Source organism: Podarcis muralis, chromosome 10 (assembly GCF_964188315.1).
Source record: "Podarcis muralis chromosome 10, rPodMur119.hap1.1, whole genome shotgun sequence".
Taxonomy (NCBI): Eukaryota; Metazoa; Chordata; class Lepidosauria; order Squamata; family Lacertidae; genus Podarcis; species Podarcis muralis.
In genome coordinates, this window is record NC_135664.1 from 20,440,691 (window position 1) to 20,466,270 (window position 25,580).

At 42.1% G+C, this 25,580-nt stretch overlaps 1 protein-coding gene across 12 annotated transcripts in view; it reads left to right on the top strand.

The window, feature by feature from the left end:
• Positions 1-25,580, top strand: part of CADPS2 (calcium dependent secretion activator 2) — a 346,118-nt gene that overhangs the window by 258,348 nt on the left and 62,190 nt on the right. For 4 of the 12 annotated variants that reach the window (XM_077935837.1, XM_077935838.1, XM_077935841.1 and 1 more), the window contains exons 17-21: positions 120-140; positions 8,254-8,357; positions 15,081-15,237; positions 24,163-24,304; positions 24,428-24,547. In XM_077935837.1, coding sequence (XP_077791963.1) covers positions 120-140; positions 8,254-8,357; positions 15,081-15,237; positions 24,163-24,304; positions 24,428-24,547 — 544 coding nt within the window. The remainder of the gene's footprint in view (positions 1-119; positions 141-8,253; positions 8,358-15,080; positions 15,238-24,162; positions 24,305-24,427; positions 24,548-25,580) is intronic. The other 8 variants (XM_077935840.1, XM_077935849.1, XM_077935842.1 and 5 more) reach the window with 3 other exon arrangements.

Here is a 25,580-nt window from a genome sequence, read left to right on the forward strand (position 1 = left end):
TGGCTGCTAGAATAAACTGATTTCTTATACATTACAGCTTGACTTACATAATGGAGGTAAACTAATACTACTATTTTCTTCTTCTCCATCCTCCCTTTTTTCGTGCCCTTTCACTTAAGCTACAAATGAAAAGGATCCAGGTGACTGCTGTGTTAATTGTGTGCATGTATGCATGCATGTATTTTAAGTGTTCATTACGGCTTTATTAATTGTACAATGTAACAACAGCAAAATCAGTGCATGCTTATTCAGAAGTAAGACCTTTAAGGTAAAGGTAAAGGTACCCCTGCCCGTACGGGCCAGTCTTGCCAGACTCTAGGGTTGTGCGCTCATCTCACTCTATAGGCTGGGAGCCAGCGCTGTCCGCAGACACTTCCGAGTCACGTGGCCAGCGTGACAAGCTGCATCTGGCGAGCCAGCGCAGCACATGGAACGCCGTTTACCTTCCCGCTGGTAAGCGGTCCCTATTTATCTACTTGCACCTGGGGGTGCTTTCAAACTGCTAGGTTGGCAGGTGCTGGGACCGAACGACGGGAGCGCACCCCGCCGCGGGGATTCGAACCACCGACCATGCGATCGGCAAGTCCTAGGCGCTGAGGTTTTACCCACAGCGCCACCCGCGTCCCTTACCTTTATCTAAGTATATATGGGGCCTCTGGCTAAGTCACCAGGACCGTTGTATCAAAATGGAAGGAGAGCCCTCTCTATGTGTTGTAGTCAAGGAGAACTTGTGACAAGGTTGTGGATCTCTGCCAAGTAGCCCCTCCACATCCAGTTCAAATGTTGGAAAGGTGGGAACCTTCATACAGACTTCCATGTGATCTACAGTTCCATATCACGTGTCAGCCTTTTCATGCGAAGGCTTCCTCTTCCCCCTAGACATTTGCACTGGGCATGCAAGAGCCAAGATGACATATTCTCCATAACTGTTAGCATTACGCTTGAAGAGGGCTAATGTCTATCACAATTCAAGTTATCCCACCGGCAGACGCATTCTAGGGGGAAGTTATTACCATGGACAAAATATTTTACAAGATTGTATAAATGTTTCAGCTTCACTTATAGAAGATTACATCTCGCACATAACAAATTGACCACAGTATAAAAATAGACCATTTAATGATGACAATACAATACGCAGTGTTTTGTTTTCTAAATGAACAATTAAAATGGCACTGCAGTAGCTTTACACTTATATGTTACCTCACGGACCACCTCTCTTCATATAAAATATCCTGGAATCTGCATTCACCATCTGTGGCCTTCCTTCATGTGCCTCTTCCATGTGAGATCCAGAGGGTGGCCGCATGAGAAAAGGCCTTTTCTGCAGTGGCCCCCTGCTTGTGGAATGCTCTCCCCAGGGAGGTTGTCGTGCGTTTTCATTATATATATTTTAGGCGCCAGGTGAAAACTCTTCAACCAGGCATTTGGCTGATTAATATCCTACAGCCTTTTAAATGTGTCTGTGGGAAGGGGGGGAGTATTGTTTTGTTGTTTTGGTTTAATCATTTACATGTGATTTATTTTGTATTTTATTCTGTGAGCCACTCTGAGATCTTTTGATGAACAGTGGTAAATAATAATAATAATAATAATAATAATAATAATAATAATAATATCAGTCTACACTGGGGAACCGTGCAGGGCCAAAATCTCCTTGTTTTTCCAACAGTTCTATGGAAGCTGAAACAACCACCAATTTGATCACCAGCAGTGTTCTTTCTGCAGAGAAATATCTAGGGGTAGCAAATGTGAGGTACAGTGGTACCTTGGTTGTCCAATGCCTTAGTTGCCGAACAAATCGGCTCCCGAACATCGCAAACCCGGAAGTGAGTGTTCCAGTTTGCAAACTTTTTTGGAAGCCGAACATCTGATGTAGCTTCCAGTTGGCTGCAGGAAGCTTCTGCAGCCAATCAGAAGCCGTGCCTTGGTTTTTGAACCATTCCGGGAGTCGAACAGACTCTCATTACAGATTAAATTCAAGAACCAAGGTACCGCTGTATTCCAGTATTGGGCTGGTCATTTGGGATCTTTTCTTTTGGGGAAAGCTTCCCCCCCCCCAAGCCATCCCAGAACCGGTTTCAGTCATGTGACTCCCCATTCTCATCAAGTGTATGTTGAAGCAATTTTTTTTAAAAAAAAATCATTTGTAGAGATTGACAAATGGAGCAGGGAGGAGAGCAGGAATGGACCATCTCCAGATGTCAGGAGTGCATGCAGGAGCCAGGTCCATTGGTAGGGCTTTGCAGGACTGGGGCTTTCCTAAGTTTGTTCTGAAGAGGCAAGGTGCGGCCGCACAGGTGAGGCCAATTGGTAACTCACAGCACCTGATGGCAGGAGCTGGTAAGGGGTATAAGGTCAGCATTTCCCTTTGGCTCTTTGCCACAGCAACACGCTTCCTGCCATGCTGTGTTTGGCTTCTTGACTCCTTGCTTCCTCATCCTCGGACCCTTGGCTTCTTGACTCCTGGTTTCCTGACCCTCAGACCCTTGGCTTCTTGACTCCTGGCCTCCAGACTCTCATTCCTGCTCCCACCCTGCCGTCTTGCCCCAGGTCCTGTCGTCCTCCACCAGGACTTCCACCGTCCGTAAACCGTAAACCGTCCGTGACACCAGGGAATTTCAAAGGTGGAGGAATCACAAAGAGACAAAGGTCTTGATAAGGGGAGGAAGTAGCCTTACAAGCTTCCACCTCTTGCTTTCTCTTTGGTCTGCAGGCTGAAGGTTCCTCATCCCTGATCTTTTGCCTCCACTGACTACTGGCAGCATCTCTCCCGGGTACCCGTCAGTCTTTCCCAGCCCTGCCTGCAGATGTCTGGGATTAAGCTAGTGACTTTTTGAATGCAAAGCATGTGCCTCTGCCACTGAGCCACTTGGTTAATATTACGAATAGATTAAAATTTCTCCTGCATGTCGAGGTCCCCCAGGCCACCCCTAAATAAATCACAATTCACACACAATTTTTGTTTAAGATTTTTAGCATAATTTTGGCCATAGCTTTATTAAATTGCATAAATGTGAGTGGTTGCTTAGGCATTGGTTCTGACTATCTGTCCCCTGCCCCGAGACAGAACTGACTTCTGGATTCCAGTGAAAGCCAGTCAGGGAAAACGATATTGGGGAATTAACGGAATTCCCTTTCTGCAGCAGCATTGGAGGGGCAGGCACCGCCAATCCTTACCCCTCCACCCACCAATTTTTTCACCAATGCCTAACTGCAACCTTACAAGTTGTGACGTTTTGCTACGCAGTAGGCAAAAACCAAATGGCACCAGCCAATCAGCCAATTGGACAAAATTCCTACCAGGCCCCTGCCCGAAAGGCAGATGACCCCATGACAGGCATAGCAAGGATTAGGGAGGGTGGGCAGGCGATCCGATGCACACAGCAAAAGAGCCCAGTCAGTGCTGTGTGACTTGGGATAAAGTTAAAAAAAGGAAAAAAAGAAAAAGAAAATTCAGAATTTTGAAGCACTGGAGAATTATAAAGTAAAATGTGTAATTTTCCAGAAAGTTCCACTGCCCACCTCACCCTGGTCTGAGGTTGACTTCTTTGAAGCTCATTTTCCTTCAGCAGACAGTAGCCTAACAGCATTTATAACCAGTCTCAATTGGTGGATTTCTCACCAGACTATGTGTTCCATCTAGTGTCAGCTCACAGACAGTATTATTTTATTTACTTATTCCAGTGCTTATCTTTCCTCAACACTACATAATGAGATTAAGGGAAGAGCAGGGCAAATGGCAGTAAGTTTAATTTCCACCCTCCAAACAATTTCTATCCACTAAAGTGAGATGCCATCAATGGAAAAAAAATGCCACTGTTGGACCTTTGGGTAACATATAGGTGTAAAGCAGTGACATTTTAATTGTTCATTTAGAAAATAAAACACTACGCATTGTATTATTATCATTAAACGGTCTATTTTGCTATTGTGGTCAATTTGTTATGTGCGATGCGTAATCTTCCATACGTGAAATTGAAACATTTATACAATCTTCAAAAACATTTTTCCGCAGTAGGAACTTCACCCCAGAATGTGGTGGGGTACTACATTTTATGTTGCCGCTTTTGTGATGTTGCTTCAGCGTGTTTTCTTAGTAGCGGCTAGAATTTCAGGGAACGGGTTGATTAGAATTTCAGTCCTCTGAACTTTGAAGGGGACCTTTCCTTGTTCATGTGGCCAGAGCAGAACTGGAGCAGCAATGTTCTCTGAAGTTCACACACCTATGAGTGAACAGTGTGTGTGTGTGTGTGAGAGAGAGAGAGAGAGAGAGAGAGAGAGAGAGAGAGAGAGACCCACACACGTGTGTGCGCAAATGTGCACATCTAGCATACTGATTGGTGTCTTGCCTCTTTGATACGTACACGCCATGCCAGGCACAATGGATTTCCTCCCTTTTTGTGCGCGTGGACTCTTGGTGCTACTGCCGAATCGGCACAGAGAAGGGTTGCCTTGGTGATGTCCCCGAGGTTAAGGTCACTTTCCATTTTCAAAGACGGCTAAGGTGGTGATGTGATAGCTTTGAGTGATATTTGTAGGAGTGGTGAAAAGGGAGCTGCTGACAGGGTTGTGCTCCCATTTCTCCTCCTCCCTGGGAGAGGCACGGTTTCTCTAACAAGGTTTTTTTTCCCTGTTCTTTTCAAAGCATTTTGATCCCGGTGCAAATTAAATTACAAGCTTAAACACTCTTTGCATTTAATCGCAGAGTAGGGGCTAGATCTGCATTGCTTCTACCTGCATGGCACCCTTGTAGTTTCCACCTAGTTCCTGGGGAGTAGAGGGCAGCTCCAGGGGAAGAAAAACTATTCTGTGGGGGCCTAATAATGAGTTCTATGCATAGAGAATCTTAGCATCTCTGTGGATGTGATCAAAACTTGGGTGGTACAATATAGTTAGCAAAGCAGAAGCTGATGACTATTACAGAATTCGTTGCGAATTCTGCAAAATCCCAACCATATTGGGCTTTAAAACATGTTTATAGCTCTCCTGATTGCTAGAGCAACCATAAAATATGGGAGCAAGTTTTACCTTGAAGTTCGTTTATATAATCACAATGGGACTGTCTGCGGTGGTGATGTCAGTGCCCAGGACTGACTCAGTTACATGTCACCAACTCTCGTGGTTCCATACTAAGTACAGTGGTACCTCAGGTTAAGTACTTAATTCGTTCCGAAGGTCCGTTCTTAACCTGAAACTGTTCTTAACCTGAAGCACCACTTTAGCTAATGGGGCCTCCTGCTGCTGCCGCGCCGCCGGAGCACGATTTCTGTTCTCATCCTGAAGCAAAGTTCTTAACCCGAGGTAATATTTCTGAAGCACTATTTCTGGGTTAGCAGAGTCTGTTGTAACCTGAAGCTTATGTAACCCAAGGTACCACTGTACCTCCAAATTCTCCCTGTTTTTCCTTTTTCTAGCCTTATCTGTCCAGAGCTGGTTTATAAAACACTCCTGAGAAAATAATAAATGCTTTTGTCATTTCCCCTTTTTTGGCATTGTAAGCAATCCAGTAAATACTTTGAATCGACTCAGGAGTTTGACACTACCTTTCTTCCTTGAGCCCCTTTTCCAAAAAAAATTCCAGGTAAATATTGTAGATGAATTAGTCCCAGATCCTTAACACATGTGCACATAGTTGGAAAACAAAATGAAAATTCTACCCAAATCTCCTCATTTTGAGACCAGACGAATGCAGGCAAATGAGTACATTGAATTTATGCATATCTGGGTTTACTGACTAAGCGATCTGGCTTTTTTAATACAAAATTCAAATGCATAAATACAAAAGTAGACATGACATTATCATTTGGTTAGCTTTCGTCCCTTGCTGCCCCAGAGTTAATTTTTGCACATTTTCCATACCCATTCTCTTTTTCATACTTCATCCTTGGTTTGTTTGTTCATTTTAACAATAATGAATGTTTATAGTTGCATATCTACCATATCTACACTGGGGGAAAAGTGCTGTTCATTAGGACTGGGATAGTTCTGGGATCATGACATTGCCAGATTTTAGCTTCTGTTCGCTGATGAAATTAGCCAGATATCTAACTGTGAACGAGTGCAGCGGTGCAAATTTGCTGGGGGAGGGGGATGGAGAAAAGAAAAGAAAGAAAAAGGCTGACAAAGTGAAGGACGAAGGGCAGGCTATGGCCAGGAAAAAGGACAATGAGAGACTTCTGTCCAGACAAATGACTCAAAAGCTTGCACCTCTTTAATGAGGTCTTTTACAGACAAGTTTTCTAAAAAGAATGGCTGCATGTAAATGCCCTCCAAGCTCACAAGGACTTGTCTGAAGGAAAACAAGAGCACTAGAGGCACTATTGAACTGAAGGCAGAGTAGAGCCATTTGTGTATGTGGTGAGAGGCCTTCTGCGGTAATTTAAAGCTCTTAGTGCATGTTCATTTCACTGAAAGAACAAAGGGCAGAATCGGTGAGTTGGCCGGTGGCATATATCTTTGTATTAGATGCTGGTTTTCGTTCAACGGCACAATAATCAAATACACGAGCAAAAGGCTTGTCTGTGCTAATGTGCAAATCCCGCAACCTTGCTGCGTTCATACAAGCAAGAATTTGCTGAGTCTGTGATGCTTCATCACTACCAATTCAACAATATGAACTCAGCCATTTCATCGCGTTGACCTCTGATTCACGCACCCGGACCCTCCCCCCCCTCTCTGGAGGGCCAGAGCTCCTTCATATCTGGTTTAGAGTGTTAGCCAAAGGCCCACAACTCGCAGACTTAACATACAGAATAAGAGAACAAGAAAAACATACGTTTGAAGAAGATTGGAAAACATTTATTGAATACATGGGAAATAATTGTGTACAGCTGAAAACGCTGGCAGCATTAAGATAAATTCAACAGTGCAGATAAGTTTTGATGGATGTAATGAATACTGAATGGTATGGTTTTTGTAAAATATGCAGGGATCTATGACTATCTTAAACTGTAAAACGGAAAATGGAATAAAAATGATATGCAGTAGTACCTCTGTTTTCAAGTGTGTTGGAAGCCGAACGTTTTGGTTTTCGAACACCAAAAACCTGAAAATAATTGCTTCAGTTTTTTGAATGCGCCTCAGAAGTCTAACGGCTTCTGCTGCATGTTTTTTTCAATTTTTCCAATTGAACTTGCACCTTTGCGCCTTGGTTTTCAAACGTTTCGGAAATCGAAATGTCTTCCAGAACAGATTATGTTCAAGAACCAAGGTACCACTGTATGCAATAGAGTATCATCCAAAGTCTGCAAACAGTGCAGTTATAGCGTGAGGTGCAAATGAAACTCATAACCCACCTACTTTCAGCAGCCAGAAACACCATAACCAGACACTGGAGAGACCGGTCAGGAGTAAGCATGGACCAATGGTACCAAATAGTATGGCATGCATGCATGCATGCATGCATGCATAAATAAATAAATAAATAAATAAATAAATAAATAAATAAATAAATAAATTCTTCCTGTAGAGCACAATTTTTCACCCACTGTAAATGCCAATGTAGGCAGCTCAATTTGAACATAACACTAGGCATCCCTTCTACATCTCCAGTGTCGTCGTGGGGAGGTAATTTGTGGCTTCCATCTTAGATTAGGTGCAGTTCAGCATGTCATCTGAGCACTAAGCTGAGGTTAATCGTAACTGTGGTTAGTGAAAACTTGCCCGTCTCAAAAACTGTGGTTTGAAGTTGGTTTGTTTCTATCGGTGGTAGGTAGTATTCGCCACGGTTTGTCCGGGTTTGAGCGACATGGCAGGCTGTGGTTGATCAAAAACAGATACAGATGCTTCCAAACTCCTTCTGATGACCACGTCGGAGGGAGAAGCAAGGAACGCACAAGCCTTGAGGAAAGCTAGTTTCATTCCCAAACCAAGGCATTGTGTGATAGAGGAAAAAAACAAGCAACTAGCCTCTGCTTTTGTTCTTTAGCTCACAATGGAGAGGATTCAGACTTGGGTGTGGCAAAAGTTGAGCATCCGATGTCCCAGTGCAGATGTATCTGTTACTTCTGAATTAGAAAGGGCTCATAGAGTGGTGTTTTCGGGGGATGGGTTAAATATTTTTTGCACGCATGCAATCTGGTCATAACAACATTACCATTATCTATATTAAAAGCATGGCTGATGTGCTTGAAAGTGTCAGCCTTTTAAGTCATCGAATTCTGTGTTGTCTCACTTCTCTGGAATGTTTTCTGTTCCCACATTTTCCTAGCTGTGATCATCCTATCATTTGTGTGTTCCTTTTCTCTGCAGAGACACTGAACCAAGCGTCTCCTTCTGTAAAGCTGGAAGAGGTTATTCATTTAGCAGAGCTCTGCATTGAAGTCCTACAGCAGAACGAAGAGCACCATTCAGAGGTGAGGATAACGGCATTAGCTGTACTATAATGCTCAATAGCCACCGTCTATGGCCTCGGTGTGAAGCAATTCTGTCAAAAAACATTACAGCGAAAGCCTGTGACATATGTTAAAGGCAATTCACATTTGCAGAGCCGTAATAGTTTTGAAGGTTATGAAAAGTGAAGTGAAATAAAACCCGACTTGGGTTTTCTCTTGAATAAGCTTCAGGTTTCAACGTTAAAAATAAATAAATATAAACAGCAGATAAAGCAGAAGGGAAAGGGAGAGATGCGTCTAGTTGTCAGTCCCGAAATCTCACAGAGTGCATAGTGCGAATGGTCCAATTTCCCATCTCTTGACTAAAATAAATAGCAGAAGAGAAAGAGGGGAGGCCCTTATGAATGACACTAGATTTAAAAGTTAGAAGGCAGAGGCACGTTTAGTATTGCTGTAAGCTAACCAACGACACAGCCCCATTTAATCTGTCTTTTTCTTTTAAAAAAGTGGATTCAGTCCATGAGGAAGCTCTGTTAAATGAATGAACATGCATTCTGCTCACAGGCAAGTCCTATTTGTTTTGGGGAAGCAAATGTTGGAGACATCCCTAAATAACTTCCACTGAAGCCACGCGGTACCAGTGATATTTCTAGAATTAAGAGTTCCGTTTATTTTACAAAATGAACAAATATATTTCATACACTTGCATTCATATTGTTGTTATTAAGCGTGTTAAAAGTTTGATCAACGAGCTTGCAAAGATGCTTGGAAGGAAGTTCATATTTTTTGAAATAAAAACCTTTTGTAAAAAAATTTCTGGGAAATCATAGAAAGTGGTAAACTAAGATATGGTGTCTATAAATATGATCATTCAAAACATCTGCTTTTATCTCACACTGTCGATTCTAGATTTTAGCTTACATCTGTCATGTGTGAACTTGTTATGGATATTTTATTTTATACTGAAGAAACAGCTGTTTCAATAATTTGAAAAGCACTCCCAAGAGGCATTATTCTTCACTAGTATTACCACTGCGTTACTCTGTAAATAATTACTTAATAAAATGTATATGTGGGTTTTGTCTTCTGAAAATATGCATTAAAGTGAAACTTTTTAAAAAGAGTCATAGGAAATGTCAGAACTTAACATCCTTATGTTTTTGTTCTTAAATTGCAATTTTAGTGCATAGTTCTGGAAATAATTTTACATACATAATTCTTATGAATATTTCTTCTTGAAAAATATTCATTATATATCTCTCCAAATATTAATAACTGAAAATAACTTGATACTATTAAAGCCAGTACAGATCTTGTACCATTGTAGAAAAAGAGAACCTGTAATCTGCTGGCTTCAAACCCATGTTTAACCATTTTAACTTTTTTCCCCCACAACACTACCCAAATTTTGGATTCCCTCAGGGAAAAGAGGTATGTAGCTCATCCCAACCAAGGCAGGACATTTTTTTTCATGGTTCCATGCATGGAATTGTTAACCACTTTCGAACATATCGCATCAACTCTGTTCATTGATGGTTTCCTTTCCCCATATTTATCTTCCTTCTAAAATCCATCATATTGGTATCTTCTCTTTCCTCAGTGCGGTTCTGCCTTTAAGTTTCACCTCTCTCGTGGAGCCATCAAACAGCCTTGAGAAGAACTGGAGAACCTTTGACCTTCCTGATGTTGCTGAACTGTAACTCCCATTGTCTTTGATCATTGGCCGGTTGGCTCAACCTGATGGACATTGGAGTCCAGCAACATCTAGAGGACCAAATCTTCCCCCAGACCTGTCCTTTAAAAGACACATCAATAAAATCAAACTAATGAATCCATCACTGGGTTGTGAACACAAAGACGGTAAAATGTGCATGGTAAGTTTGGAGCTTTTCAGGGCCTAGACTCAAGTAGGTTGGTATCCCGTAGCCTGTATCCTATAAGGTAAAAGGACCCCTGACCGTCAGGTCCAGTCGCAGACAACTCTAGGGTTGTGGCACTCATCTCGCTTTACTGGCCAAGGGAGCCGGCGTACAGCTTCCGGGTCATGTGGCCAGCATGACTAAGCCGCTTCTGGCAAACCAGAGCAGCACACGGAAACGCCGTTTACCTTCCCGCCGGAGCAGTACCTATTTATCTACTTGCACTTTGACATGCTTTCGAACTGCTAGGTTGACAGGATCTGGGACCGAGCAACGGGAGCTCACCCCGTCGCGTGGATTCGAACCGCTGACCTTCTGATCGGCAAGCCATAGGCTCTGTGGAGTAGACCACAGTGCCACCCACGTCCCATATGTATATGTATCCCATATAGAACACTCAAACCTACCTAGAGCCAGGAGATCCATGAAGGCTTCCAACGTGGCTGCAATTGTCCACCAAGCAGGATAAGGGAATCTGAAAAGAATCTCATCTAGCAGGAGGCAACCCGTGTCACAGATGGTCCCCCAGGGAGAAGCTGCAGAGAAGGGATAGATGCCGTGTGTCACTTCAGTCTTGAGCAGAGAGTCAGCAAATTGGAGCCACTGCTGAGTATTGTTCTGTCGACTGTGTAGCAAGTGATGCCATATAGTATAATACACATTTTAAACAATAGTCTGGAAAAAAAGAAATCAGCCTTTAATCTCATACAATGACTTTTCTCTCTCTCTTCCTCTCAGAGTGCATGTGATAAATCACTAATTGCATTCATTTTGGTGTCTTGTTATATGGAACAACGTTGTGTCTATGATATTTGTCTGTCTAGTTTAACCACTTTATTCATAGGCATCAGTGGGTCAAGAGAATTTTTCCAATACAATTGAATTCCCTCCCCCCCACACACACTATATTGTTCCCTCCCCCCCCCCCCACGCACTATATTGTTTCTCTGCAAGGATATATAGAGATGGGAAAGAAATTGACTGGTTTCCTGGGCTGCATTGTGTGTTGCTTTTAGTACATGCTCAAAATGAGATATTTAGTAATGAAAGCAAAGCAAGATTGGGGAGAAGATTATATAAAGGGAAATCTTTTAATGCCTTTTTCTCCCAATTTCAGCTTTTGAGCTAATTAATTAGATGGTTATTTATATAGTTTGATGTTCTTCCTCTTAATTGATTTCATTTTTGCAGTATTTTTATCTGAGATTTCTAGTTAGAGGAAGGAAGAATCTGACCTCTGGTTTTCACATAGGCACCGGTTATACTTTTTGATGCAACCAATTACCATTTTCTTCAGTAACAGGTAGAGAATGGTCCGGTCATTGTAAGAGCTAACCGATCTTGGAAAATACTTTTTCAGCTGTCAACAATATTCCCTTTCTAGCTGCAGCCATTAAACCCATGCCAAAAATTACCAAAGTCATAAAAGAGTCAAGGATATGAGTGACACCTATGTGGACATTTTTAGTATCTCAGTGCTTCATTACTCTTAAGAGTCCTGATTTATTAGCAGATATGTCCAAGTACCTGTGGCTATCATTCATATCTACTGTAGTCACAATGATATGTTACTTCTAATAGCTACCGTTAAGGAATTCCTTATCAGTCATCTACAATGTTGTTGTTTCAGGGGGGGAAATGCCACAATGTTGTATATCAATATTTTGTAATTATCCAGGGGAGCATATATCTCCATAGCTGATACCGGTGAAGTATGCAAATGGTACATAGGAATATAAGAATCTGCCATTTACCAAATTGGACCCATTAATCAATCACAAAAGATCAGTCGGTAGAGCAGGAGACTCTTACTCTCTCTTTTTTATATATATAATAATTTTTATTGAGTTTACATTATTTTTACCATAATTACAATCCGTTAGAATCATAATGTCACCTATAGCCTTGCTCAAACTGAGCCTCAACTTCACCGCCTCCCACTGCTTGGCTTTCATAAATATTCACTTACAACTTAGCATTTCTAAATCAACCTACAGTGGTACCTCGGGTTACAGATGCTTCAGGTTACAGACTCTGCTAACCCAGAAATAGTACCTGGGGTTAAGAACTGTGCTTCAGGATGAGAACAAAAATCGTGCGGCAAAAGCACAGCGGCAGCAGGAGGCCCCATTAGCTAAAGTGGTGCTTCAGGTTAAGAACAGTTTCAGGTTAAGAACAGACCTCCAGAACGAATTAAGTACGTAACCAGAGTTACCACTGTATTTACCTTCTTTCATGCTTATAAAATTTACCTTAATAACTGTAAAGAGGTTCCAATAATTAACATTACAAAATATTTTAACTCAAACCTGCAAACGTTCGCAAATGTTTACAGTGTTCTCTCATCTATTGTACAAATTTACTCCAGTCCTTTTCAAACAGCTCATCGCGTTGGTTTCGTATCTTCCCCGTCAGCTTCGCCAGTTCTGCATATTCCATCATTTTAATCTGCCATTCTTGCAATGTTGGAAGTTCCTGCTGCTTCCATTTCTGGGCTAAAAGTATCCTCTTGGCTGTGGTAGCATACATAAAGAAATTTATGTCTTTTGGGGTAATTTCTTCTCCAATTATACCCGACAAAAACACCTCTGGTGTATTAATAAAGGTATTTTTAAAAAACCTTTCCAGTTCATTGTATATCATATCCCAGTAGGCTTTAACCTTAGTACAGGTCTACCACATATGGAAGAAATTCCTCTCCTTTTCCTTACATTTCCAACATGGTTTGTTTTGATTAGGAGACTCTTACTCTCAGAGTTGTGGGCAAAAGATTCCTGCATTTCAGGCGGTTGGACTACATTGACCCTTGTGGTCCCTTCCAACACTACAGTTCTATGATTCTGCAATGTAGCTCAGTATTGTCTCCATTGATGGGCAATGACTCTCTAACTCAGGCATAGGCAAACTCAGCCCTCCAGATGTTTTTGGGACTACAACTCCCATCATCCCTAGCTAACAGGACCAGTGGTCAGGGATGATGGGAATTGTAGTCTCAGAACATCTGGAGGGCCAAGTTTGCCTGTGCCTGCTCTAGAACCTGGTGACAGAGTTTTCCAGCCCTAGCTGGACATGTCAATAATTGAACCAGAGAGGAGGTCTTCTGCATTCAGAAGTTCGTGGAGCTAGTGCGCATCTACATCTCATTTTCAGAGTCAACCTACACATTAAAACAGTCTCGTAAAAGCCACTTTAAGAACAAGCATACATTCGTTACGTGGCAGCTAGAGAAGGGCCATTCTGACCATTTCAGTTTCTCTCTGTTTTTCTATTTTCCAATATAAGTTCAGGTCTCTGCATTTCTCCATTAAGGTAAAGGTAAAGGGACCCCTGAGCATTAGGTACAGTCGTGACAAATTCTGGGGTTGCGGCGCTCATCTTGCTTTATTGGCCAAGGGAGCCGGCATACAGCTTCCGGGTCATGTGGCCAGCATGACTAAGCCACTTCTGGTGAACCAGAGCAGCGCACGGAAATGCTGTTTACCTTCCCGCCGGAACAGTACCTGTTTATCTACTTGCACTTTGACGTGCTTTCGAACTGCTAGGTTGGCAGGAGCAGGGACCGAGCAACAGGAGCTCACCCCGTCACGGGGTCACCCACGTCCCTATTAGTTTGACTTTTTTAAAAAAAAGGCCTCGTGAAAATTCATCAACATTTAGTTTGAAGTTCTCCCAAGATGTACATTTTATTTGCCCAATATACACATTTTTGCAAGCAATTTTCTGTAATATGATGCATTTCCCACCAGAATATGCTTTTAAGGTGGCCTTTACCGTCTGTAGTTTTTATTGTATCAAAAATAATTTTAAGATTTAAAAAAATCTGCTTTTTTATTAAATCTCCAAAAATATTCCAAAACATTTATCGTCCTTTACAATTTTTTTCAGTATAAATTTCTTCTTGACTTCCCCCCTTCCTTTCCTGATGTTTGTTTTGTACTTCTCTTTATGAGCTAGTTGACAATACATGTGTTTTTATTATCTAAACTTCACTGTCATTAGTTCTTTCGGTAAGCCACTACTTATATTTCAAATCCTGCCCACAACTTCATGTATGGGTAATACTTTGGTACAGGCATAGGCAAACTTGCCCCTCCAGATGTTTTGGGACTACAACTCCCATCATCCCTGACCACTGGTCCTGTTAGCTAGGGATGATGGGAGTTGTAGTCCCAAAACATCTGGAGGGCCGAGTTTGCCTATGCCTCCTTTGATAGGTAATCCATCAATGCTCTCCATTCCTCCTTTATCATTATGTCCTCTTGGTTGGGCAGTTAATTTCGCCATTTCAGCATAGTCCATCAGTTTCATAAGCTGTTACTCATAATGTTTTTAACCAATGAAACATTTCTGCCCTCAATGAAATATACCGTATTTTTCCATGTATTAGATGCCCCCATGTATATTACGCCCCTATTTTGGGGAACTAAATTTAAAGAAAATGCCATGCTGCTGTGGGACATGGGGGGGGGGGGAGTTGTGAGCCCACCAAACAGATGGCTGGCGGCCCACAGCTCCCCCCCCCCCCATGCCACTATCTGTGTATAGGACGACCCCAGTTTTTTTACATGATTTTTGAGTCAAAAAACCGCATCTAATAGACGGGAAAATATGGTACTCTCTTCCTTCTTCACATAAGTAATATACAATGCAGAATATGACTTTCCTTAATGCAGTTGGTTTTTTCCTAAGCGGAGTGTACACAACTTGCCATTGCTTCATGAAAATGCACGTTAGTGTGTTTCATCGTATTTTGTGTGTGTGTGTGGAAATTTGATTTATCTTCCTACTCCCTTTTAATTAAAATTGTGTCTCACTTGTGATGCAGGCCTTTGCTTGGTGGCCAGATTTGCTGGCTGAACATGGGGAGAAATTTTGGTCTCTGTTTACGGTTGACATGGATTCCGCACTGGAAGCACAGCCACAGGACTCCTGGGATACTTTTCCTCTTTTCCAGTTGCTTAACAACTTCCTACGAAATGACCGTAAGCTTTTTTTTAACAGTTTAGTTCTATCATAACATCAATTGCAGCTATGAATTATTTTGCCTTTTGAGTGTTCAGAGCTGGCCTAGATCGTGTAAATCTATGTAAACATATGTATTTCATTTAACCCTAGCCTTTTCACATTTGTGAAAGTTGTGACCCTGTGTGCTGGTACATGGGAGTAAGCCCTGGTGGACTCAATGGACTTCCTTTAGAGTAAACATGCAGAGGCGTGGGCTGCAAGACAGCTGTCAGCCAATTATGTATATACTAAATTAGATATCAGGACACAGCCATTATATTAAATTAGCAAAAGCTAATAAGATATCTATGCAGAGTGGCTCTAACAGTTTTCTTGCCGAACGGGGTATCATAATTCCTGGGACATCCCCTGTTAGAGAATCATGCTCTGGTTCTGCTATGTGCTGCAGAACAGATGCATGTGAGCTGCAGAAAGGCTAAAAATCTCTTCTTGCCCTAGAAATTCAGAATTGAATACAGTGGTACCTCTCTTTTCGAATGTCTCTGTTGACTAACGTTTCAAAACTCGAAAGCCACAAACCTGGACATAAATGCTTCGGTTTTTGAACACTTTTCAGAAGTTGAACATGCCGTGTGGCTTCCATTTTGAGTTTCCCTATTGTATTGAGTTTTCCTTAAAAAAAATAAAAATTAAATTTCCATTTAACAAACCAATCAAATCACATTAATTCCAAATTATACCAATACACAATAAATTCCAAATATTTAACCGAATTTTAAATTTTTCTTGGGGGTACCCATTCTTCGAGTTCAGAAAGGGTCCAATCATCTCATATTTCTACTGCTTTGATATTCACAAGTCCCATCTTCCCATCTCATTGTTGTTATCCTTTTTCTTCCTAATAAGCTCCGATTATTTCCACAGGCAAGTTGAATCAAACATTATTTATGTTTCTGTGTGAACTTTGTAATGGTCTCCCATAATTCATCCACGCTGATCCAAAAGTCCTGTTCCAGCGGCCGGTGCTGTATTGAGTTTTCCATGTTGAGTTTTCAGTTTTCAGACGTTTCGGAACTCGAACGGTCTTCCGGAATGGATTACGTTCGAAAACCGAGGTACCACTGTGTTCCACGGGAGAAATTTTAGCAGGCAGATCTCCTTGGCATAAAAATGAAGCCTATGTCTCTCTCGTGCATATTTCCATGTTGCACTTCACAACAATTCATTTCAAAATCTTTACTTATATAGGCGCCCCCCCCTTACCTAGTGGGGGTTACGTTTCTGGCCCCTGCGTGTATAAGTGAAATCGCATGAAGTGGGGAGCACCCTCTAAACACCCCTTAAATTTTCTCTCTGCCGCACGCTCCTAATCTAGACCAAAAATAGTGCACTCAAAAATATCCACAACTAGAATTGAAGCTCTAGTCTGGGGCTGGTGGGAGGCTGAAGGATGTGCAGGAGAGCAGCAGCAGCTGTACAACTTCTGCACATCAGCTGTTAGGCGGGGAGGCTGAGCAGCATAAACAATCCCTACTGCACCGCCAATCTCTTCTGGGCTTCCTCTGCCCTCACTGACGTCCACAAGGACTCTCCAGCTTTCTCCTGTCATTTCCGGCTTCAAATTGAATTATTTAATTTTTTTTCCTTTATCAAATTATCCTCTAATGGTGTTGTTTTATTTACTGGTCACCTGAATGATATAGTGATAGAGACTGATTTTCACAGCTGACTTAGAATTTACTTCCTGCAGCCAATATCTGTATTGCAAGTACCGTATTTTTCGCTCTATAAGGCGCACCAGACCATAAGACGCACCTAGTTTTTGGAGGAGGAAAACAAAAAAAAATATTCTGAATTTCAGAAGCCAGAACAGCAAGAGGGATCACTGTGCAGCGAAAGCAGCAATCCCTCTTGTTGTTCTGGCTTCTGGCATAGCTGCGCAGCCTGCTTTCGCTCCATAAGACGCACACACACTTCCCCTTACTTTTTAGGAGGGAAAAAGTTAGTCTTATAGAGCAAAAAATACGGTAAATTGAAAAGGGTTCCTTTTATTTTGGAATGGTATCTGAAAACAGGGCATGCCGAGATAATGTATTTTATGGAGAATCAAGGGGAGATAAACGTTGGTTTCTTTGAAACAAAAATGTAGATATGTGGGTTGTTTTTTGCATTTTAGAACATAGTTCAAGATGGAATGCAACCATTTAGGGTTCCTCTCCTTTATTGTGAATGGTTGTATTTAATAATTTAATAATGAATAAGTGATAAAATTATTCCGCAAGATTTTTCATAGACCATTGACCAACCAGTACTGATCATCTCACAGACTCTCCAGAAATGGATAACTGGAAGGCTTGGATTTACATTCTTTTTTCCCCATCAGTCAATTAAATATGTAATTACTTCAAATAATTATGGGGGGAAGCTTTCAAGGGAGGAAGACAATTCATTTAAACGACAGAAAATGCGTTTTCATTATGAAGTAATTATGAACAACGTTATGAAGCGCTACTGAGGGAACTCAAAGCACTGGCATTTTAAAAGACCTAATAGCCCTGATATGTTGGGGAGGGGTGAGTTAATAGCAAGAAAAAGCAGATTTGGGAAGCGTTTTTTAACAGTTGTGTGTCATTTTCCACCCTTGTTCTAACTGTGAGACATAGAGAACCTGATCCTTTCTGGCAAGGAGAACCATTTGGGAATCCCATTTATGCCACCTGAAAGCTTTTGTGAGTTGTAAATAAGATAGCTGGGGGTGGGGGAATTATAGAAAATAATTCATTTTTTCCATCAGCAAACCCACTAGTTCCTAGTAACCCTTCTGTCTCTAGAAATGCAAGCAGATTGCAAATAATTATTCTATAAGGAATTGATTCCTAGATAAAATACACTATTCTATGTAGTTTGTCTGTAATACACAGACTTTTCACAGAGTTAGCCTATTAAGACCATCGGACAGAATACCCTATGCTTGTGGGACTGGTGTCACAAAGAGTCTTCATGTAACGACTAATAAATATTTGTGGCTGAACTGCTAGGTATACATCTATTGCTGAAGACGTCCAACTCTTTAAAAAGAGCCCCACATAAATTTTAAAAAATGGACACCCCCCCAAAAAAAAACCTCGAGTGTGTTCTCGTGAGGATAAAAAGGCTAGTGTTAGTAATTAACAAGGAGAGTGAAGTGGAGTCAAATTAGCCATAATAGAGCCCATAGTGACTGTTAAAGTTACCTCTCATTATCAAAAAGCTCATTAGGAAATGAAGAGGTGGAAATCCCACTGGGTTATTCTCTCGGTGAGGCCAGTATCAGAGATGATTTTTCGGGTTTCTTTTGAAATGCAGAACTGTTAGGTCCCCATATTGTAGATGAAGTTAATCTTCAGCCTTTGAAACGTGAAGGGTTGACACCTGCATGTTGTACTATCTCAAGAGCTTTCCGTCAACTCAAAATCTGTGAAACTGCAGATGGTTTCCAGATACACCCGATATGAGTACCCTGCCAACATTTTAAGTATTATTTTAACCTTTTGATTATTTAATGAAACAGATGTAGTGTTGTTATCACATGTATATAACCACAGTGCCATATTATAAATTCCTTGGATGAGAAGCTAATTCATTTCCCATGGAATTGCAACCATTTGATAGGTGGCCCTCTCTTTCAAATAATGCAGAAAGAAAACCTTGAATTGTTTCCGTCTTCTATATCATGTATTCTTCTCTATATACCGACTTTGTCCCTGGCACCTAAAATGCCATCATTTCTAAGATAGCTTCAGAAGACTGTGCTTACTGCATGTGTGTATATTTACCTAATGGGTTAGAGGCCAATATATCAATGAAAGTTTGTCAGGCTCAATTTGCTCAATTTGAAGGATTGTGATGGTTTTATAATATATACACTGAAATTAGATGAAATAATTTGGAAGGTATGCCCTTGACTTCAGTAAAAAGCCATATTTGACTAAAGGTCAAGTACTTAAGATCTACCACTACGTAGAAACTCAAGTTTGAATGAAGGTCAAGCATTAAAATGCTTATCTTCAGCGTTACCATGTTTAATGAGTGGAGGTGGAATTTGCATAATATGTTGCCATATATTCATCCTTCCCACTGGACCATATGGAGTGATGCTAAACCTCACACTCTGATGCACATCTGTCTACTTAGTGTTAAATCCATGTCGGCATATCATCATCTGTAAGAAATCTGCATACATTTAGATGGAAATCCCAGTGAGTGTTAATGTTGCTATTCCTATGCAAATCTATATAAATAGGCCCGTAAATCCATTTGATAATTCAGTCCACTTCTGTTTGATATGCTTATGGTGGGCAGCTTCCACATTCCATACCAAAAAAAATGGTATCATTTTGCTGTTTGTGACACTGGCTGGTGATTTGATCTTTAGGGACCACTTTAGCTGCTGTGATGGAATGAGGCAGGAAATATTTGGTTCAAATCTCTGGTGAGCCATGAATAGACGGGGCAACCTCTCTTTACTAACTTCTGGGTGGTTATAAGGATTGCTGAGTAATGAAGTACCATGGTACCTTGGTTGTCAAATGGCTTGGCTCCCAAACAAATTGGCTCTTGAATGCCGCAAACCCGGAAGTGAGTGTTCCGGTTTGTGAATGTTTTTTGGAAGCTGAACATCTGACGTGGCTTCCGATTGAGTGCAGGAAGCTCCTGCAGCCAATTGGAAGCTGTGCCTTGGTTTTCAAATGGTTCTGAGAGTTGAGAAGTGAGGTTACAGGGAACCAGGCAGAGGGCCTTCTCAGTAGTGGCGCCCGCCCTGTGGAACGCCCTCCCATCAGATGTCAAGGAGATAAACAACTATCTGACTTTTAGAAGGCATCTGAAGTCAGCCCTGTTTAGGGAAGTTTTTAAAGTGTTATCATGTTTTAATACAGTGGTACCTCGGGTTAAGTATTTAATTCGTTCCGGAGGTCCGTTCTTAACCTGAAACTGTTCTTAACCTGAAGCACCACTTTAGCTAATGGGGCCTCTTGCTGCCGCCGTGCCACCGGAGCACGATTTCTGTTCTCATCCTGAAGCAAAGTTCTTAACCTGAAGCAGTGTTTCTGGGTTAGCAGAGTCTGTAACCTGAAGCGTATGTAACCCGAGGTACCACTGTATTCTGTTGGGAGCCTCCCAGAGATTCTGGGGAAACCCAGCCTGATGGGCGGTGTACAAATTATTATTATTATTATTATTATTATTATTATTATTATTAAGCACACAGTGCCGAAGCTTCCTTTTCGGAACATAAAACTGTGAGATGAAAGTGTGGGTTGTTGTTTTCTAACATGCTACAGGGAAGAATGTGTGTTGGCAAGTCTTCATTCCGAGCGGCCGTACAGACAGGCTGCCTTCTCAGCTTGACCTTTTTGCGGGGCTTTAAAAAAAGATAAAGGGACTCCTGACCATTAGGTCCAGTCATGACTGACTCTGGGGTTGCGGCGCTCATCTCGCTTTATTGGGCGAGGGAGCCGGCGTACAGCTTCCGGGTCATGTGGCCAGCATGACTAAGCCGCTTCTGGCGAACCAGAGCAGTGCACGGAAACGCCATTTGGGTTCCCCAAAATTGGAACATAAATAAGCCCTTGGAAATGTATCCTCAGGCTGATGCAGCTTCGTACTAATATGCTCATAAGGAGCCATAGCATGGCACAGGTATCAGCAAACTTTTTCAGCAGGGGGCCAGTCCACTGTCTGTCAGACCTTGTGGGGGGCCGGACTATATTTTGAAGGGAAAATAACGAACGAATTCCTATGCCCCACAAATAACCCAGAGATGCATTTTAAATAAAAGCAGACATTCTACTCATGTAAATACATGCTGATTCCTGGACTGTCTGTGGCATTTAGAAGGCGATTGGGCCGGATCCGGCCCCCGGGCTTTAGTTTGCCTACCCATGGCATAGTACAACAGTCTACAAAAAAACCGCAAGAGCTAATGGAGGGGGAGCAAGGGTGCATGTACATTATGCAGTCGGAGCTGTGTTCCCTTCAGGTCTCGGATCAAGGTCCATAGAAGCTGCGGAGCTGAGAATAGTGGGGAGAGATCAAGGTGAGGTTGGGAATGAGAGGTTGCAGAGGGAAAGGTGTGGAGCACAGCAGCGTAGTGGGGAGAAACGATGGATAGTTGCTGGCATTTAAAAGACATGTTATAAGAACAACAGTCCGTGGTGTCTAGAGAGCAAGTGTACTGGGTCTAATGTGGGTGCTTTGGGAGATGGTTTTTTTTTTCTGATGGCTTTAATGAACCTAAGTGCAAAAATATGTTTATGGTGGCTGAAGCTTGGCTTTGCTGCTTTGCTTATTTTTTTTAAACTGTGTTTCTTTCTGAGATGTTATTCAATAACAAACGCTGTTAATGTGAAGGAAACACAGGGGGATATAAGTCCCTACCAGGAATGAGTCGCTCAGGCTTCGCCTGCAGCCCAATATCCATATCAAGTTGGCAGGTGAGAGCAACCTACTCGGACCCTGAGATCATCTTCTGAGGCCCTCATTCGAGAGGTCTGGAGGGTGGCAACATGAGAACCGGTCTTCTCTGCAGTGGCTCCCCATCTGTGGAATGCTCTCCCCAGGGACGTTCACCTGGCACCTTCATTATATGCCTTTAGGCGCCAGGCAAAAACGTTCCTTTTTAACTAGGCCTTTGGTTAAATACTATGGGAAACAGCCCTACTAGAAAAATTAACCAATAAACTGAAACTAACACGGGGACAAACAGAAGAAGATGCCTTTGCCCCGGTATGGCTCCCCTTTATCACAGCCCAACAAGACAATGACAATAATCCACCAACAGCATACAAATCAATAAGGCTAACCTCATCCAAAACACCCACCCACCCCACTCACACACAAAAACAAAGATCACCACAGCCAATCACAAACAAACAACCACACCCTAGGCCAACCCCAACCTCTCTCACCACCAAAGAAGCACAAACGAACAGCACGAGCAACGCTGACACCAAATCCTACATACATTAAGCAAAATAGAAACATCACCACCCAACACCCCAACACCCATCTTCCCCCCCTCCAACCCTTCCCCCCGCCAAACGTCTCAACAAATGAAACTGATTTGTAAAAATGTTACATGGAAAAAATCCGAGAGACATTACACATACTTCTGTAAAACAAGAAAATCTTTAATAACAAAAAACAAAAAACAAAAACTAGGTCTTTGGTTGACCTAATCAACATCCCCATACCTTTTTAAAATGTGGCTCTTTTGGGGGGGGGGTATTATTGGGTTATTGCTTTTATTTTTATTTTATATGCTGTGATTTTTTTTGTGAACTGCCCTGAGACCTCCGGGTATAGGTCAGTATATAAATTCAAATAATATTAATATTAATAACAGCAACAACAACTTGCAGCTCCACATCGGAAAATGCACTTGGGGCGCAATCCTATGCACACTCACTAGAGGTTCCATTGAGTTCAGTGGGGCGTGCATTCAAATCAGTCTGCACAGGATCACGGCCTCAACGGGGCAGTTGGCAAATTAGGAAGTGCTTCAGTTCATTTTTTAACATATGAATTGTAAATGGCGTTAGCTTGTGCCAGACCTCCTGGTCCAAAATGTGTTCACCTCCAAGCAGGCGAATCAAAAGCATGCGCAAACAGGGTCTTTCTGGATCGAATCCTGTGTGAACACGTGGGGAGAAGGGAAGGGAGGGAAGTTCACTGCATAAGTGGAAATACAGTCATACCTCGGGTTAAATATGCTTCAGGTTGAGCGTTTTCAGGTTGCGTTCCGTGGCGACCCAGAAGTAACGGAACAGGATACTTCCGGGTTTCACCACTCGAGTATGCGCAGATGCTCATAATGATGTCACGTGCATGCACAGAAGCGGCAAATTGTGACCCGCGCAGGCACGGGTTGTGTTCTGCTCAGGATGCGAACGGGGCTCCGGAACAGATCCCGTTTGCATCCAGAGGTACCACTGTACTTGTGTGGGTGGGACAAACCTTTATCTCCATTGCTAGTCCCCCAGGGGTAGCCTAACTACTGTTATTTAGGCTCTGGTAACCTCGAGGTTAGATTACTGCCACACGTTATTCGTAGGGCTGCCTCTGAAGACGGTTCGGAAACCTCAGCTAGTGCAGAATTCAGCAGCCCGATTGCTCACCGAGGCAAGACAGTTTGAGCATATTACACTGATGGTGTGACTGCACTGGCTACCAGTTAGTTTCTGGGCCCATGCTGGTTTTGTCCTATAAAGCTTTAAATGACTCAGAGCCGCTATACCCTAAGGACCTCCTCTCTCCATATGAACCTACCTGGACCCTCAGATCATCTTCTGGGGTGCTCCTTCTTGTGCCTCCTCCAAAAGAGGTCCAGGGGGTGACATCATGAGAATGGGCCTTTTCTGCAGTGACTCCCTGTTTGTGGAATGCTCTCCCCAGGGAAGTCCACCTGGCGCCTTCATTATACACCTTTAGGAGCCAGGCGAAGATGTTCCTCTTTAACCAGGCCTTTGGCTGATTGACATCCGATCCCCTTTTAAAATGTGTTGGGGATGTGGAGATTACTGGGTTGTTTTAGTTTTGTGTTTTCGTATTGTGTTTTTATGTTGTCAACTTCCCTGAGACCTGCAGTATACTAATAATTGTCGGTGATGATAACAACAACAACAATATCTAGTTAATGTTAAAAGCACTAATAAATCAGTATTTATGACTTGCTGCGCACGTTTTTATTGAAGAATATCAATAACTATGGCAGTAAACGCCACAAAACGTGACATTTGATTGCTGTTACGGTACCCTCACAGCACAAGTATTTATAATTAAGGTGTTTAAGTAACCTCTGGCGGAATGCCGTCAGCACGTAGTGTCATCTTTAAATCCTGTCGTAACCAAAGCTAGGGAAATAATTGCAACCTTTTTTTTTTTTTGTCTGTTTGTTTTTCAAGCACTTTTGTGCAATGGAAAGTTTCACAAGCACTTGCAGGAGATTTTTGTTCCCTTGGTCATCCGCTACATTGATCTCATGGAGTCCTCCATTGCCCAGTCCCTTCACAGAGGTCTTGAACAAGAATCATGGCAGCCTGTCAAGTAAGTGTTTCCGGAAGGCCCTATGCCAAATTTGGTCCCCATTTGGTTTGCACCTACTCTCCTCCAGCTTTCCTTTTTACAATCTATTTTTATTGTGCTCCTACGTTGTCTATCTCTCTGCAGGACCATCACCAACAGTCTTCCCAATGTAGCTCTTCCAAAAGTTCCAAGTTTGCCTCTTAATCTTCCACAGATACCTAGTTTTTCAACGCCAACCTGGATGGCTTCTTTATATGATTCCACGTGTGTATTCTTGACTGATCGTTAAACGTTGAGTGTGTGTGTGTGTGTCAGCTCTGCACGGCCTTACTGATGTCATGTACAGCTGTCTTTGGACTGCATGGTGTTTTGTGATCATTTGGTTGGAAATTGCAGCTTTTTGGTTGAAAGCCAAGCATGGAATGTCATTGGGTTGTGCTTTTTGGTGTGTAAAATCTCAGTAGGCAGTAGTTTAAAATTAACTAGGCAAAGGTTTGTTGTGGTACATTTAGCAGTCATCACCCTTAATTACATAATTGCTGCTATTTAGTTAATAAGCAGTGTGGAAACACTTTAAATTATTGTACTTCAGTATGGTGGGGTTGTTCCTTTTTTTTTTTTAATGTCAATAGCTCTTCGTGTTTTGGCATGTTATTACTAATCCACTGCATGTGCTAAAAGATTTTTGAAAATAGCAGCAACAGCAATTGGTTTGCGTTGTTTTTCTCTGGCTTTTCTGGATTCCCTCGTAATAGGACACTGCCAAAATTAATCGAGTTCACATCTCACTTAATTAGCTAGTGGCTGTCGGAGATTACGTCCCTGTTGTTGTTTTTTAAAAGAGATTCAGAGGAGCTTTTGTAGTTTAAATGAAGAACTTCTCAATTAAGCATTACAGTGGTACCTCGGGTTAAGTACTTAATTCGTTCCAGAGGTCTGTTCCTAACCTGAAACTGTTCTTAACCTGAGGTACCACTTTAGCTAATGGGGCTTCCCGCTGCCCCCGCACTGCCGGAACACGATTTCTGTTCTCATCCTGAAGCAAAGTTCTTAACCCGAGGTACTATTTCTGGGTTAGCGGAGTCTGTAACCTGAAGCGTATGTAACCTGAAGCGTATGTAACCTGACGTACCACTGTATAGCAGAGAGAGGATTTTTTTGGGGGGGGAAGGAGGTAGAAGGCTTTCCATGACATACATTCAGCAAACAAATGGTTATTTTTAGGAATGCTTGGAGGAAAAGGTCTTTACACCAATATGATCCATCTTTCATACCTAGTACTAAGTCAAAGTATATA